This window comes from Lepisma saccharinum, chromosome 17, assembly GCF_977018435.1.
Source record: "Lepisma saccharinum chromosome 17, izLepSacc3.1, whole genome shotgun sequence".
NCBI lineage: Eukaryota > Metazoa > Arthropoda > Insecta > Zygentoma > Lepismatidae > Lepisma > Lepisma saccharinum.
In genome coordinates this window covers 11591102-11608213 of record NC_139245.1, presented here as the reverse complement: position 1 = coordinate 11608213, position 17112 = coordinate 11591102, and the positions used below count along the sequence as shown (strand labels likewise).

At 37.1% G+C, this 17112-nt stretch overlaps 1 protein-coding gene across 3 annotated transcripts in view; it reads left to right on the top strand.

Annotated features, from left to right (window-relative positions):
• Positions 1–17112, top strand: part of kcc (solute carrier family 12 member kcc) — a 390816-nt gene that overhangs the window by 349144 nt on the left and 24560 nt on the right. For 2 of the 3 annotated variants that reach the window (XM_083138920.1, XM_083138921.1), the window contains exons 11-15: positions 2624–2986; positions 5373–5562; positions 6771–6986; positions 8584–8691; positions 14124–14180. In XM_083138920.1, the coding sequence (XP_082995046.1) occupies positions 2624–2986; positions 5373–5562; positions 6771–6986; positions 8584–8691; positions 14124–14180 (934 nt within the window). The remainder of the gene's footprint in view (positions 1–2623; positions 2987–5372; positions 5563–6770; positions 6987–8583; positions 8692–14123; positions 14181–17112) is intronic. The other variant, XM_083138922.1, reaches the window with a different exon arrangement.

Genomic DNA, 17112 nt, shown 5'->3' with positions numbered 1-17112 from the left:
TAAAAAATAAATGTCTACATATGCAGCTTCTGCATTGCAGTCATCTGGTAATGTACACTTAATAACATCGAGGACTATTTGGAATTTTTTATCAGATCTACAGGGTAAAGCAGTCAACCCGAAAGATTAAAAAAATTCACAAAAAATAGAGAGCAAATATTATTTTTTTTTTAACATGACTGTACTGTACATGAGTGGAAATTACTAGTGTATCTGATTTTTTTTTCTTTTTTTTTTGGCATCGGTGAGATGGCATCCTTCGTGTTGCACACATTGTTGAAGTCTCAGAATAAATCCACCTATGACATTGCGTAGCATCTCCAACGGAATGTTGTGGATCTCTTGCCGAATTCGCTCTCAAATCATCCCTGGTTCTTGGGAGGGTTGTCCTTGAATAATTTGGATTGGAAAAAAGTCAGGAGCTGGCAAGTCAGGTGAACAGGCAGGTGATTCCACGAGACTAATGCACACCACACAGTTATTTTTCTGAATGGAGAGGCATTTTATGAAGAGTGTGTGGATTGTTTACGGACCAATACTGAAAGTTCTGCTTGTTGACGAATACACTAACGTGAAAGTGGGCTTCGTCACTCATCCATACATTGTGAACTCTTTCTTCATGTTCTCCAATAACATTTAACATCTCTTGGCAAAAGCGTATTTGTTTCTCTAATCTTGAGGTGTCAGGGCTTGCACTTTCTGCATCTTGTATGGATGGTAATGTAGGTCATTCTTCAAAATCCTTCTCACTGTTCGATTGCTGAGACCAAGTTCTGCACTGTGCCGTCTAGCTGATTTTCGTGGACTTCGTCCTAAGGTTGCATGCATTCGATCAATATTCTCTGGGGTCCGGCATGTTTTTTCACTACCACCTCTTTGTGCTAGCAGTGGCTTCAAAACATCTCACCCAAAGGCCGATAGCATTAGCAGAAGGTACGGGAGCGTGCGGGGGTAACTGAAACTCTCGACAGAAAGCACATTGAGCTCCAACAAAACTATCAGAGTTTTTGTAATATGCTTTTAAAGCAAATGCACGCTGCACACTTGACCAACGCTCCATCGCTACTGAAGCTTCCAGCTGTCTAGATGCCCAAAGTCAGGCCCCCCGCACTCTCATGCCTGCCAACCATTCCTGAAATCTTCCCGTTTTACTGCCTCTCACAACGTCATGGGCAGATTTACTCTGAGACTCCGACAATGTGTGCAAAACCAAGGATGCTATCTTACTGACACCATATTCAAAAAATAACTAATATTTGCTCTCTCTACTTTTTGTGATTTTTTTAAAATCTTCGACTGCCTCACCATGTAGAATATAAGTATCAGTACTGTATCAGTATCAGCCAAATTTAATATCCATCATCTCTAATTTCTTTCTTGCGGAGAATGCAAAACATTCACTCTTCAACTTAAGGTTTTTCACTAATGAGAGCAGTGTTATGGCATTCTTCATAAAGACTAGTTTTCCTACTATGTTATATATTTATATTATAGGTGTCCTTGTAAAGTTCTAGCTTCCGTCTGACACTAGGTAACATAGGCTTCTTCTTTGTTGTTGTACAATGACATTAACTTTGCCTCTCATCCTTCAGAAACATGAATTCTAATTGAATGAATAATAATATAATGTAAAAATTCTCAGATCGAATCCACTTTTCTGTAGGATTCTTCCTAATCAATAACAGGGTGGCTATTCACCAGGAATTCCAAGAATTATGCATTAATTATTGGCTCTGGGAATTCTGTGTGAATTTTTCTGCGTAGACATGAAAAACCACAACTTTTTAGAATCCAAATCCCATTGAATTTATTCATATTTATTTTTGCCCTGAGTTTAGCATTTATTTTTATCGAGGACTGAAAAGAAAAGAAAGTATCGTGGAAAATAAAACAGAATTCTCTCAATCCATTTACTTTGTTAGTGCCCTTTGCAGAAAAATCTATCTGACAGGTGGAAGATTATTGCAAGATATCTTGAAGTTGGTTAGGTAAATTTGAATTTGAAATTCTTATACAATTAACAATTTTTAGTAGATTAATATACCCCGTAACATTCGTGACTTGTGTTTGTATATGTATTTTGAGTATGAGTATGTGAAATGGCAAATTTAAACTTCGTGCCTTAGATTACATATTTTAAATGTATACATACCATTTAATTGAATTGAATTACAGTCTTTGGATAAATTTTAATCACACAGTCCTTTATATCGTTAATATATTTGCGTGTGTGTGTGTGTGTGTGTGTGTGGGAAGGGGAGGGGTGAGAGATGGTAATACGTAAGATTGAAATAGAGAATACATCTCCTCCTACCCTTGAATTTTTTGGAAGTTTGCCTTGAATTTCGACCTGATTATAATCCAAAAGGAGTGGCGTATTACTGTTATTAATAACAGTAGGATTTATTCCTCTGCTAAGGGATTACATTATTTAAGAGAAAGCTGATAACTTTTTATCTTTAGTGGTTGCTAGTCATTCAATTAGAATTCATTTTTCTAATTGAATGAATAGTAACATTGTTTTACTCCATTATGCATTTGCTGCAAAATTGTTAATTTCTATGTTTGTGAAAAAAAAACAAAAAAAAACCATGTATGTGATAATTAATTCTCTCCTCTACAGGGCTGAAAAGGAATGGGGAGATGGAATACGAGGCTTAGCCCTTTCGGCGGCTCGTTACAGTCTTCTGAGGCTTGAGGAAGGTCCGCCACACACCAAGAACTGGAGACCGCAGATCCTTGTTCTTACAAAACTTGATAAAGACCTCATCCCAAGACACAGGAGGTTGTTTTCGTTCGTTTCCCAGTTGAAGGCTGGGAAGGGTCTCACGGTGTGCGTGGCCGTGATAGAAGGAGAGTTCACCAAAAATGCAGGTGAAGCACAAGCAGCAAAACAAAGCTTACGTAAGATGATGGAGGAAGAAAGGGTGAAAGGATTTTACGACGTTTTGGTCTCCCGTTATGCATCGGATGGAATGAGCCACTTGTAAGTACCTTTCACATTACTATGTACAAGTATCAGCTTAAAAATTGTTGATTTGGTTTGCATGTATTTCTGTAAATTGAATAACAAATTTTGTGATAATGAATCGAACGTGTAGGCTTGTGTTTCGATTGAAGATTGCCACCCTCTGCAAAAAACAACACTAAGAGGGCTGAAAGTTGAATTTGTTGTTGCATAGACTTGAACATGTTAGACAGAAATAATTCTTGAGGCTTTCCTGGTGGTGAATATTGAAGAGGTTTTCTCGGGCAATCGGCCAGGCGATTTCCGAAAAGGCTTCTGAGCTTTCGAGACCTAATGTCACTCTCATCTTCAGGGAATGAACATCTTCAATGTTAGACAGAGTTATAATATATAAAACTTTGGGAGATATAAATACTTTTAAGAACCACTTCAAATTTCTTGTTGCATATACTTGAACATATTATGAAGAAATTTAGCGAAAAATACAGGCTTGACCAGCACTAGAGTTTGGTTTGAAATCTACTTTATGCACAGGAAGGCTAATCGGAGACCAGGACTCGAAAGCGGGTCTCTGGCATACTATGCCATTGCTCTACCAACTGAGTTACCAAGCCAGCCCTGGCTAGACCTGGACTCGAAAGCGGGTGTCTGGCATACTATGCCATTGCTCCACCAACTGAGTTACCGAGCCAGCCCCAGCTAGACCTGGACTTGTAAGTGGGTGTCTGGCATACTATGCCATTGCTCCACCAACTGAGTTACCGAGCCAGCCCCGGCTAGACCTGGACTTGTAAGTGGGTGTCTGGCATACTATGCCATTGCTCTACCAACTGAGTTACCAAGCCAGCCCCGGCTAGACCTGGACTTGAAAGCGGGTGTCTGGCATACTATGCCATTGCTCCACCAACTGAGTTACCGAGCCAGCCCCGGATAGACCTGGACTCGAAAGCAGGTCTCTGGCATACTATGCCATTGCTCTACCAACTGAGTTACCAAGCCAGCCCCAGCTAGACCTGGACTCGAAAGCGGGTCTCTGGCATACTATGCCATTGCTCTACCAACTGAGTTACCGAGCCAGCCCCGGCTAGACTTAATTTTTTGCTGTCGCTGTTTTACCTGTGTGGAACACTCTACATAGTGCATCTGTGTGTGCCAAAATTTCAATTTATTTGAACATGTTAGACAGAGTTGTTAAAATTTTTTTAAAAGTCAAATGCCAGTCACATATTTAAATGCTATGTATATATTTTTTCATGGAACCCTTGGGAAGACAGATTCATGAATTCAGAGTTATGGAAATTCATTATGCATGTGTAGCGTATGAAAGATTGCAAAACTGGCTGTTGATCATATTTTTCTTAATCTATACTGTATAAAAGTTACAATCAAATTGTATTAAAGTTATTATTTAAGACTAAATGTTTTCATAAGCACAATTTTTCACTAATAAATATTTAAAATAGTTTTTCCTTTCTCTAGTGTTTTGGATCCTTAGCAGTGTTCTTCCTAAGAGATCTTATGGGAATTAAAACATTAGATTTTAATAATAATAATAATAATCTGTGGTGCAACAGCCCTTGAAGGGCCTTGGCTTATATCCCAACTGCCAGTCTCTCTCCCACAATCCTACCTAGAGGTGTAGAGATCTTCAACCGGTAATGGGATGATGTGGGGTCAGCATGTCGAACCCTCAGCCGTTGTAGGAGATTTCAGAGACCAGGTTACGCTACTCACTCGTAGCTCCCCAATTTCCTTAGCATCGTCGCCTTGTAATCAAGGGGTCCGGGGTTCAATTCCTGGTGGAGGCACATAGTGATTCGGATCCCACTTTAAACTGTAGGTCCAGTCCCAATTAGCCTTACTGTGCATAAAGTGGACTTAAAACAACAAATCAATCCAATCCTTACAATGGTGGGTTGCCACCAACCCTATACACACGCCGAAAATTTCTGGAGGCTGAACCTGGGATCGAACCCATGCCGTCCCACAGCCGCTGTCTAAAGCAAGGTGCCTTAGAGCGCACGGCCACGGAGGAGGACAAAAAATTAGTTTTTTTAAGAATTAAAATATGGTAAAATTTGATTAAGAGAATTTAAAAATTGCAGAAGACATGTCCAGTAAAAAGAGACTTGTTACAGTTGGGTGCTGAATTTTTTAAAACTTACTCTAGATTTTAACCTTTAAATTAAAACAACTAATGTTTTAATTACTGAAATTCGCTAAGCAAGGATCCAAGTACTGGAATTCTGGAGAAACTATGACCTTCTGTAACTGGATTTTCTATATGCATCCATTTAATGAACTGTCATTTCTTCAAATCTATGCCATTTTAGTATCTGATACAAAAAATATGCTTGAATGTGTCATCATGTTCCATTAAATACATATATATTTTTTCTTTAAGGGTCCAAACAACAGGATTGGGTGGCATGAAACCAAACACTGTTATCATTGGCTGGCCATGTAATTGGAGCAAAGCAGAGAATGAACACAAATGGGTCGGTTTCCTTGATACAATACGAACTGTATCTGCAGGACGTATGGCATTGCTTGTGCCAAAGGGTATAAACCTTTACCCTGATTCCAATGATAAGGTATGTTATCGACAGTTGAGTGGGTTTGATTTCCAAATGTAATAACTTATAATCTTGGGAATACCACATTTTAAAATTTTCAAAGTATCGGTCTTGGAATAATTGTTAAGCTTGCTGTACATAGCTATGTATTTTGTATTATATATTATTTTAAATTTATAACTTTATCAATATTGAGTTATGTTTATTTAAAAACAACAATGTGATAAATACTATCAGATGATGAACGTGTGATTTGGGAAACTCCAAGAAGGACAGGACTGATTTCCAACTTATATGAAAGGAGAAAATCATGAAATACATAAATAAATTACAGTTGAACCTGAGTTATACGCGTGTCAAGGTGAAGAGAAATAATACATATAACTGTGAATTACTTACAAGTCAGATTTAGACACCATGTCATATCATTATTAAAGTATTGTAATTGTATCTATTTTGAGGAAAAATATATATGTAATACAGATTATTTCTGGTAAATTAACAAATCTCAAAGTTTGATTCTTAAATACATTACACTTGCCACTTTGTTAGTGAACACTTTGATACTGAAATACTACAGTAGAACTATACTTATACTACCTAGTTTTAAAAAATCGTCTCAAATAACATTTCTTTCACTAATGACTGTGCAAAGTGTGGTATAAGCTATGCCTAAATCTGCAGTTTTAGTTTAATATGGATTAACATCCACTTCCTGTATAAATTTTACTTCTGGTGAAGCGTGTAAGTTTTCCTCTTTCTGTTGTCCATGGCCAACAAGTAGCAACTGAAAACTCAATTCTGTGACGACGTAACTTAGTTACATACAAATCAACTGTATTTTATGAAAATTAGTACGTTTAACACCAAATTACGTATAAATGCTTTACGTACAAATAAGATTTAATTAACACGTTTTTAAATTAAATTTTGCTGGGATCTACAGTAATTTACGTATAAAACAGAATTACGCAGAACTGAATTATGCATAAAGCAGTCTAAACTGTATTATAAAAAGTATGCCGCTAAATGAGATTATTATTTTTTTCTTTACAATAACTAATGCCTGTTTCTGTACTGTAAACTTACAAGCCAGTATTACAAAATGCAAAAGCATGAGTTTCAAATTTTAGATGTTAAAATAAACATACCAAATCTATTTATTTGTTAAACATGTGTACAACCAAAAGAACATGCCTCTTATTTGTAATTATTTCTTCCTATAGGTTTCAGGCAACATTGATATTTGGTGGATTGTACATGATGGGGGTCTGCTGATGCTTCTGCCATTCTTGCTGAAGCAGCACCGTACATGGAAGAATTGTAAGCTGAGGATTTTCACTGTAGCACAGATGGAAGATAATTCCATTCAAATGAAAAAGGACCTGAAGATGTTCTTATACCACCTTCGCATTGAAGCAGAGGTTGAAGTTGTTGAAATGGTATGTCTAGCAACTACTTTCAGAACTACGTACAAAATTTGTTGCTGAATAGTACGACTCTGGCTAACAATATTTTATGGACTTTTTTTTGGTCATTTACAGCCCTTTCTTCTTAATTTATCTTCACTTGTTTCTTTGTCTCGTAACATGATCATGCTCTTGCCTTAAGAACCAGTGGAAAGACGGAGGGGGGAAGGCAGCACACATTAACACATTCAAACTCCAATGTTTTGTGGGTTTCCGATGTGTGTTGCCAAGAATAGACAGTGCAGGGAACTATAGTGCAGGAGGCCTTAGAAAGAGCGTTTCGCGGGCTAACAGCAGACGTCGCTCGCACACTATTGCCGATACTCTCGTTTCGTCTGCTCCTCAGCCGAACAAACGGGCCGAGGTAGCAAGAGGCAGAGGTCACTCACCCTTCCAGAAGGGTGCAGCAAGCTAGCTGTGGCAACCGGGCTCGCTCATTCGCGGACCTGATTGGTTCTCGCAGACACCCCCCCCCCCCCCCATATTGTCGTCTACTGTAAGCGCGCGAAGCAATCTTTCTAAGGCCTCCTGCACTATAGAAACAGTTAGCAGAGAACTGGAAACACTTAAGAAAATTAAAAAGAAAAAGGTTGACACAATAAAGCGCAGACCGTGTGCTTTCCATCTGTTGAAAATTTAGAAGTGTTTTCTTTTTAATTCTTCCCCTGGAATTTAATAGGCAAGATCATGTTCTACCAGGCTTATGGATATTTGAATTAAAAAATGATGACAGTCATTTTTGTCAGGTTGGGGGTGCATTTCTAACATCCCTTGATTGTCAAAATTGGTGAACTATTCTCACCTTATATGACACTCGGAAGCAGCAGCAGCATGCTGACATCTGCAAGAAGCTTCGTCAGGTAGCCTCAGACGATGCAACCTTCTTGTCAGGGTTATCACTGATGAGAGAACAAGAACCCTCCCACGGAAAAAGTCCAAACTTGCCAAGACCAAAAGAAGCAAGACAGGTGGATAACAAAGTCAAGAACACGCTCATCACTTTCTGTGACATCAAGGAGATTCTGCACAAGGAACAGTCCAAACAGTCAAATCCACCTCCTACTGTGTTGTTTTACTGCGGCTGCATGAAAATGTGTGAAGACATTGCCCCGAACTTTAGTGACGACGAAAAAACAACTGGCTTTTGCATCATGACAACACACTGCCTCACACTTCCTTGTTCACCAGGGACTGTTTGGCCAAAATAACATGCCCGTCATCCTCCACCCATCCTACTCTCCTGACTTGGCTAACTTTTACTTTGTCCTGTTTCCCTGACTGAAGTTAAGTTGAAAGACTGTCTCACCAATGGTGCAGTGGTATTGTCATTGCCTTGTAATCAAGGGGTCCCGGGTTCGATACCCGGTGGAGGCACATAGTGGTTCGGACCCCACTTTAAACTGTAGGTCCAGTCCCGATTAGCCTTATTGTGCACAAAGTCAAAACACCAACTCAATCAAAGTTGAAAGATTGCCTGTTTGACACGATTGCAGAAACACTAGAACCAGTGTGTATACTCGTATTTATTTCATAATCATATATAAGTTACAGGCATTCATTCCTTTTTCAGATGAACAGCGATATAACAGAATACACATATGAGAGAACCCTACAGATGGAGCAAAGAAATCAAATTCTACGAGATCTAAGACTCAATAAGAAAGAAAGTCTAGGAATGGTAAGTATTTAGAGTTATTATCAATTTAAACATAATCGTTGTTTCAAATTAAAACATTTCACGTCAGTCAGATTCTTCTTCAAAGCTTTTTTCTATGTTGTTTTACATAAATATCACTCAGCTATAAATGTCTTACTCATTTTGCAATTTACTACAGTAAAAATAATTATCCATTTTGATTACCACAAAGTAATGTAATGTGTGTGCTTTAAAGAACCGTTATTTGGTCTACCTTGCAATGTCTTTTTTACTAATATTTTCTGTATTTTCTTATAATTCTACAATTTCTGAAGGTGCAGTGTATAAAGCATAATTTCATTAACTCTTGGATTTTATGTAGCTGAAATACTTTGTAATATAACTTTCCTAGAGATGCCAACATTATTAATGAAAGCAAACAACTAATAGGGCTTCAAAATTATTTCAAATTCTTAAATCAAATCAAACTTTTGGAATTGAATGTCAATTTCAAACAATTTCCACTGCATAAGACGTTTCTGTGTTATTGGTTCATCTTCAAAAAGTATTCCATTCAATTCAATTACCTTAATGGCATCATTGATATATTTACATTTAAAAGTCCTCTTTCATGCAATGTTCATTGATGACAATATTGTGCTTTAACTGGATGATTCTAGTATTCATATTTCTATCTTTGAAATTCAACATAATACTTTTTGTTCTATAAATATGGTTTCCAAAAAGCATGATTTTTTTTTTCGGAGTAACTACTCTATGACCCAGATAAAATTCAAGTACAATTCCAGATTTTCTAGACATTCACAGTGAAAAATAATTATTATAATGCAAATTAATATGAATAAGTCCTTATACAACTTGCTAAGTATGTGAATGATATATGGATCCCCCTCAAGATGTGGAAAACTAACAATAGGTCATCATTTAAAGTAATCTCCCAGTTTGACATCTAATAAGATGATCACCCCCGTATGTCATTGACATCCAAAATTAAACAATTACCTCATTCAAGTAATTTAAATCAACAGAAGATAGGTAATTAACATAAAACATTAAAATGTTGGCCAAGGCAAAATTTATTGTATATAGAAATATACACTAAACACGTAACGTTTCCATGTTTAACATTTCGTCGTCTTCAGACGAAGATTCACAATAAATTGATGAAAGATCCAATCATCATCTTATATATACATTCCCAGAACAGGGTCCATACACAAAACAACATGAAGACACAAGCCCTTATCAGAGAACATTTTCTGTTAGGAAATCCTGAGCATGGAACCTCATGATAGGTAACATGTTTTGTGTAAGGATCCTGTTCTGGGAATGTATATATAAGATGAACGTTGGATCTTCCATCAATTTATTGTGAATCTTCGTCTGAAGAAGACCCTGTTAGAGGATAGAAATGTTACGTGTTTAGTGTATATTTTTTATATACAATAAATTTTGCCTTGGCCAGCATTTTAATGTTTTATTAACATGGAAACAAAGCTCAACAGTGTTACTAATTAACATAAGTATTACAAACTAATGTCCTTACCCTTGGCACATAGAATTAAGCAATTACTTCAGAGACATCCAAGTAACAATACTTTGTTCAATAAGGAAAGAGAAAATGCAATCGTCCACCTACCTGTAACTTCTCAAAGTAAAAAAGCAAAGTGCAAAAGTGCATTTTGAACCATGGTAAATGTAATTTTTCATGTATGTGAAGGAAATTCATGCAGCTTTCATGCAAAATTCTCAGTGCCAAAATTTCAAGGAATTCCTGGTTTGTACACATCTTGTTTTTGGACAAGAAGGGAAGATTACATAAGTAATTCATGAAAACACATGCTCCTTCCCTCAACTCAAAACTGGCATTATAAAATTGCAATTTTTATATTTCATCACCATCATCCCTTGTCGCTTCCAGTCTTGTCTGGGTTGCCATTGATGTCAAGGCTCTGCATGTTCTTCTGATTTTCTAACACTTCCCTTTCCACTGTGTTCCAATCCTGTCCTATTATTCACACTCTCCATTACATGATCTTTCCAACATCTTGCCCTTCTCTTGGGCTTATTCTCACTTCTTGCTCTTCTATTTCGCTTATTCTCACTTCTTGCCCTTTTCTTTGGCTTATTCTCACTTCTTGCCCTTCTATTTGGCTTATTCTCATTTCTTGCCCTTCTATTTGACTTATTCTAACCCCTTGCCCTTTTCTTTGGGTTATTCTCACTTCTTGCCCTTCTATTTGACTTATTCTCACTTCTTGCCCTTCTCTTTGGCTTATTCTCACTTCTTGCCCTTCTATTTGACTTATTCTAACCCCTTGCCCTTTTCTTTGGGTTATTCTCACTTCTTGCCCTTCTATTTGACTTATTCTCACCTCTTGCACTTCTCTTTGGCTTATTCTCACTTCTTGCCCTTTTATTTGACTTATTCTCACCTCTTGTCCTTCTCTTTGGCTTATTCTCACTTCTTGCCCTTCTATTTGACTTATTCTAACCCCTTGCCCTTTTCTTTGGGTTATTCTCACTTCTTGCCCTTCTATTTGACTTATTCTCACCTCTTGCCCTTCTCTTTGGCTTATTCTCACTTCTTGCCCTTCTATTTGACTTATTCTAACCCCTTGCCCTTTTCTTTGGGTTATTCTCACTTCTTGCCCTTCTATTTGACTTATTCTCACTTCTTGCCCTTTTATTTGACTTATTCTCACCTCTTGCCCTTTTCTTTGGCTTATTCTCACTTCTTGCCCTTCTATTTGGCTTATTCTCACTTCTTGCCCTTTTCTTTGGGTTATTCTCACTTCTTGCCCTTTCCTTTGGCTTATTCTCACTTCTTGCCCTTCTCTTTGACTTATTCTCACTTCTTGCCCTTTCCTTTGGCATATTCTCACTTCTTGCCCTTCTCTATGGCTTATTCTCACTTCTTGCCCTTTTCTTTGGGTTATTCTCACTTCTTGACCTTCTATTTGGCTTATTCTCACTTCTTGGTCTTCTCTTTGGCTTATTCTCACTTCTTGGTCTTCTCTTTGGCTTATTCTCACTTCTTGCGAAGTGTATGCTCCCATTCTCTTCTTAGTCCGCTGACCTTCGTGGCAGAGTGTTTACCACAACATGCTACAACACGAGTGGTTCAGGGTTCAAATCCCAACCTGGGACTGGGTGTTCTTTGTGAGTGTCCCGTCATCAATTTCATCCTCATCTTCATGATAGCAAAAAGTGGCACGAACGTAAAGTGAAATAAACCCACTCAGTCAGACCTTCATATGTCCAAACCATCTCAAGCACACCTGATCTATTCTTTCTTGCAGCTTCACTACACCCAGTCTGAGTTGAATCCCTTCATTCTTAATCTAAACGCAATTTCCACTGCCTGCATACAATAACCTGAAAAAAGTGAATTTTCATGCTTATAAAAATCATGTTTATAAAACAAAGATTAAAATACTTCAAGTAAAAGATACCTACCATGCAAGAACATTTCTACCTTCGAAAGCAGTCTTCATACATAACACACATATTGCATATCTAAACTAATAACAGTAATTTTTGCAATATTAATACCAGATGTGAGAGAATATTAACCAGGACACACGAAATGTTACCCAAGGCAGTTTTCCAGTATAGGGAGCCGCAGGGGATTTTGGAAACTTAACAGAAATAAAGCTTGAAAAAAAACTTATATGTAGGAGTTGCATTGCCAACAGCTTTCATTATGAAACTCTGATCTCTACTATTCTAATAATTGAAAAGTTAATTAAAATTTGCAGAAGCTTCGGTCTACAATTTCCCAATGAGCTTTCCATTTCAATTCATACCAATACAATTTATTTTCCGTAGCAAAATTTATCTATGTGGCTAGTTGAGAAGAAAATACTTCTCTCTCTCTTTTTCACAGATGGGACAGATTAATTGATATACTGTATTGGTATCTTATCAGTAAAATTGTTGGTAGCTTTTTCTGATCAAATATCTCTATAAATAGCCTCTGTAATTTTGTTGTTTTTAATTAAAGTAAGTTGTACTTCGTACTTGCCATTTTCTTTTGTGAAGCAAATAACTACGAGATACATAGTTTCTTTTCTTAAGGCAAAACTTGTTGTAGTCAACATATTTATATGCATTAATTAAGACTGATTCAGCCATTCAGATTCAGCATGGAATGTTCGGAATTTTGCCTTGGATCTGTTCTTACCTCAAATTTCATATTGGAGCATTCCTCCTTTCTTAAGTGCTTCACTCAATTTAAACCTTATATACAGTAAGAAAATGGTAGGAAGCTCATATTATCTTTCATTGTTTCTTCAGTATGATGTATATCTTGCAAGAAGATGCATGTATGTACTTTATATTGACAACAAAACAATTGAAGGCTAAATACAGGGATGAGCATAATTAGCTAACGGTTTTAAAATAGCAGAAGTAAAACTATCACATTTTACTAGAGCACATTATGTAAATGGAGTAAATTCTACACTTCTTGGAGATTAATTCAAACACACATACGAACTGGTACTAAGAAAATAATAGTCTCTCACGTGATTATCTTGTGCTACAAGGTATTGGAGTCTTTTTCTGAAGTTTAGCATCACACGCTTAAAGACATCCTTCCCCATACTCTCAGCTGCTCGCTCGATAAAGTTGCAATACTGTATAGCATCACAAGGTGACCACTTGAAATACATATTTTTTTGGTTTGTATCTGTTGTGTGTTTGTGTTTAATTTATCTCCAAGAAGTGTAGAAGTGAGACAAAAGAAAGATGCAGGCAGTGGAGATGAATTTTTTATGGAGTATTTTGGGGAAGACTGGAAGGGATAGAATAAGGAATGAGGAGATCCGACAGACAGTGGGGGGTGGTGAAGCTTCAGGACAGGATACATCAGGCACAGATGAGATGGTTTGGACACATGAAGAGGATGGGTGCAAAAAGACTGCCAGTAAGAGCTTACAATGCACAAGAACTGGGAATAAGGCCAAGGGGGAGACCAAGATGTCAGTGGAAAGAGCAGATAGCAGAGAGTGTTAGGAGAAGAGGACAAGATTGGAACACCGTGGAAAGAGGAGTTGCGGTAGACGAGGAAAAAATGGAGAGGCTTTACTTCTATGCCGACCCAACCAGAGGCAGGAAACTACGAAGGATGATGATGATGAAGTGTAGAATTTATTCCATTTACATAATATGCTCTAGTGAAACGTGCTTGTTTTACTTCTGCTATTTTAAAACTGTCAGATAATTATGCTCATCCTTGTATACAAAAATTTTGACTGAATTTCAGTGGCCTCAAAGTTAGAGCACAAATAAATATTTCATGTTCAAAACCAATGCATCGCATTCTATATGAAATCCCCATACATGTTGAGAAAAGTCCTGAGTTGGCATCTCTTTTTCTCATCGTTGTGTACATTAATAGCTGACATTTTTCTTCTCTTTTTCTCTTTTTTTTTCCTCCACCTTACAAGGGACCCACCCTTGTAGACTTCAACCCTGACTCAACAGTGGGAGAGAAATTACAAAGGGTTTGTCATCACAGTGTTTTGTGTTGCTTTCTTCCCCCTTTAAACTTGTTTCATACTGTGGTGCTATATCCCCACTGGAATTTTTTTTTAAAAAAGAAAGCATGTTAACCGAATCTATCAGCTACTGCAGCTGCTATTTCTACCTTAGGCAAAGCTTTTGTCTACCCTTCTGGACCATGACACCACCCAATCAACATTTATCACTTATATTTTTGGGGGAAGAATCGAAATTTTATGCACTGAAACTCAAAAAAAATTTTGTCATGGTCGAGAAGAGAAAATTTTGCAATACCGCTATTTACCTTGCTTGGAAACATGTTTGTATCCAGTTTGCAAGACCAGTAAACCTTTAGCAAAAAAATGTAATAGATTATCCTGTAAACAGATCTAATGACATCCTTTGATTCTACCTTTATGAACTTTTTTTAGGATGTTGTGTGTAAGCACAATTATTTCTTCACTGAAACAAACACCAGCATGAAACTCGATCTTTTTCTTCTTTTTTCTACCATTGTTACTTGTAGTGCTGTCTGTACATGCCTGTAATGAAGTGCATTTTACAAAAATAGAACTGGTATTAATGTTTTCCGTAATGTGTGTGTGTTGTGTTTTGCATCTTTGCATTTTTTCTGTGATTGTACAAAGGTTTGTTTTTTGCACTAAATTCACACCTGAACAAACTTGATATTTTATTACTGAAAGGAAGTGAAGTAACATTACTTCACTTGGTACCAACTTATTTGTTATATATTGAGTGTTAATTGTGTATAGATATTGACTAGAGTACTTGGAAATAACTTTTGAATGTCATAAATTCAGTGTGCATTTTTAAAAGTTTGAGCAAATGAGACCTTGAAAGGATGAACATATTTGATTGGCTTATTACAGGAATGAAAACAAAATGGTTGAATGCAATATAGAAGTAAAAACAATCTCTTTATGCTACTGTCTGAAAGTATGGCAAGAAGAAGACAACTTGCATATAATGAAAACATACAAGGCTCCGGTACCCTTTTCTACACCTTCGATTTCAGGCACATTTCAAACATTTTCGTGAAAATATTTAGTTCCTCATAACAAACAGTGTTTGCAAATAGCACGGGAGTTAAGTTTTTAGATCTACGTGCTACAAAACTTACGTTTTTTATGAAATTAAAATTCCTTGCGTAACGTCAAAAATGTTTTTTTCAGAACTTCTATGATGGCGAATGATGGATTCATGTCACAGGCGCAAGTCTGACGATTTCAGATCATGGATTCATGTCACAGGCGCACGTCTGATTTTTTCTTTTTCTCCTTATGATTGACTTGTGCAATGGGAACATTTGCGATTGCGATATGTTATTTGTGTGATATATTGGCGGATTGGACATTTCAGACATTGGATTTCATTTATGCGACTTCAGAAATTGGAAATAATTATTTCTTTTTGGCAACTGCAGGCCGTAAAGGGGAGGGTTATTTTTCTAAATGATTTGTGGGATGGGATAATTTGCAAATTCTAATTTTTATGATGAGACGGGAGTGGATGGTGGTATTCTGTGGAAAAGGACAACAAGGACTTTCAACGTAGGAGTTACTTCATTTTTGGACTTACAAATTTAACTTCGACCCACAATTCAATACCTGGCCTTGGTAAAAAGAGGTAAGTTACCTTCTTAGGTTCAATTTTAGCCTTCATTTTTCGTATCTTTATGTGTCAATGCGGAAAACAGTGAGAAATAGTGTTCGGGGCAGGTGACTCTGGCCAATTTCTAACATGCCTTTAAAAGGGACTCTATAGATAAAGGTGGGGCCATGGTAGCAGTAGGGGGCGGTAAGTCAATTACCCCAGAGGCAGAGCCCGGAATCGGTGGGAAATTTGGACTCAACAATTTCAAACGACAAAATCTCAACTTTAAACGGCTATACAGTCGTAAATAGTCCTTTCCGCACTCCAATTTTTTTTTATTCACAATTAGGATCACATAATCTTCATAATGAAAACAAAAATTGAAAATTCGAAGGTGTAGAATAGGGTACCCGACCCACATATATATTGTCACGTGATAAACATAGTATTTTTTCACTTGTGTGGAAGAAAAACCTGACCTAACCTGACGTAAGTGCAAAAAATATTTTTAACAATTACTTATAGATTTTTGGTAAAGCTCGATCACTTTTCACCATGTCTGTGAACGGTGATAGAATCACAAGAATAATGTGCTTAAAACAGTATGGAACTGTTTCGGTCTTGAACATAAAAAATGTTTTTCCTTGTAGGAAGCGAGGAACTTCCTACAGTTCATTCTATGCTAATTTTCAGTTCTCTACTTTTTTAGAAGTTTAATGTGTGTTATAAAATTACGAGCGTAATGTACGTACAACTGTCTAGGTTAGCTATTGTCAAGAGTTGACTGCTCTTGCTTGCAGGTTTTTCCTCACTCAGCGATACCAACCCCAGCTAAATGGCACTAAACCTAGCACAGTTTGATCTTCGTTGGCACCTAGCACCCTGCTTTTGAGATAATGGTAGAAATGTAGCATAATCTGCAAACGCCAGTCCCTGGGAGAGTGAATCGAATTCAAAGGAATATATTTTCAGGAAATAAAAATAATATTAAGACCAAATCTAATTTCTACTTTACCGGCGGACATATTTCAAACGATAGCGAGTGTGCTGACCCAGCGACAGTTTTTTACAACCATGATGCGATCCATTCGCTATCTTTCCTTTATCCTGCCCTATTTAGTTCGTAGGGAAATTTTAGGGCAGGATATCGGTAGAAACTTAGGGGTAAACAAACAATTTTCTCAAACCTTTTTAAGTTCTATGAAGAACTCATTTCGTTTGTTGAGCCATTGTAAACAATTTTGTGGAAAAAATTACAATATTTCATAACTGTTAAGTAACGCAAGTTGAAAAGTCGAAATGTAGGTCCATAGTTCCAGT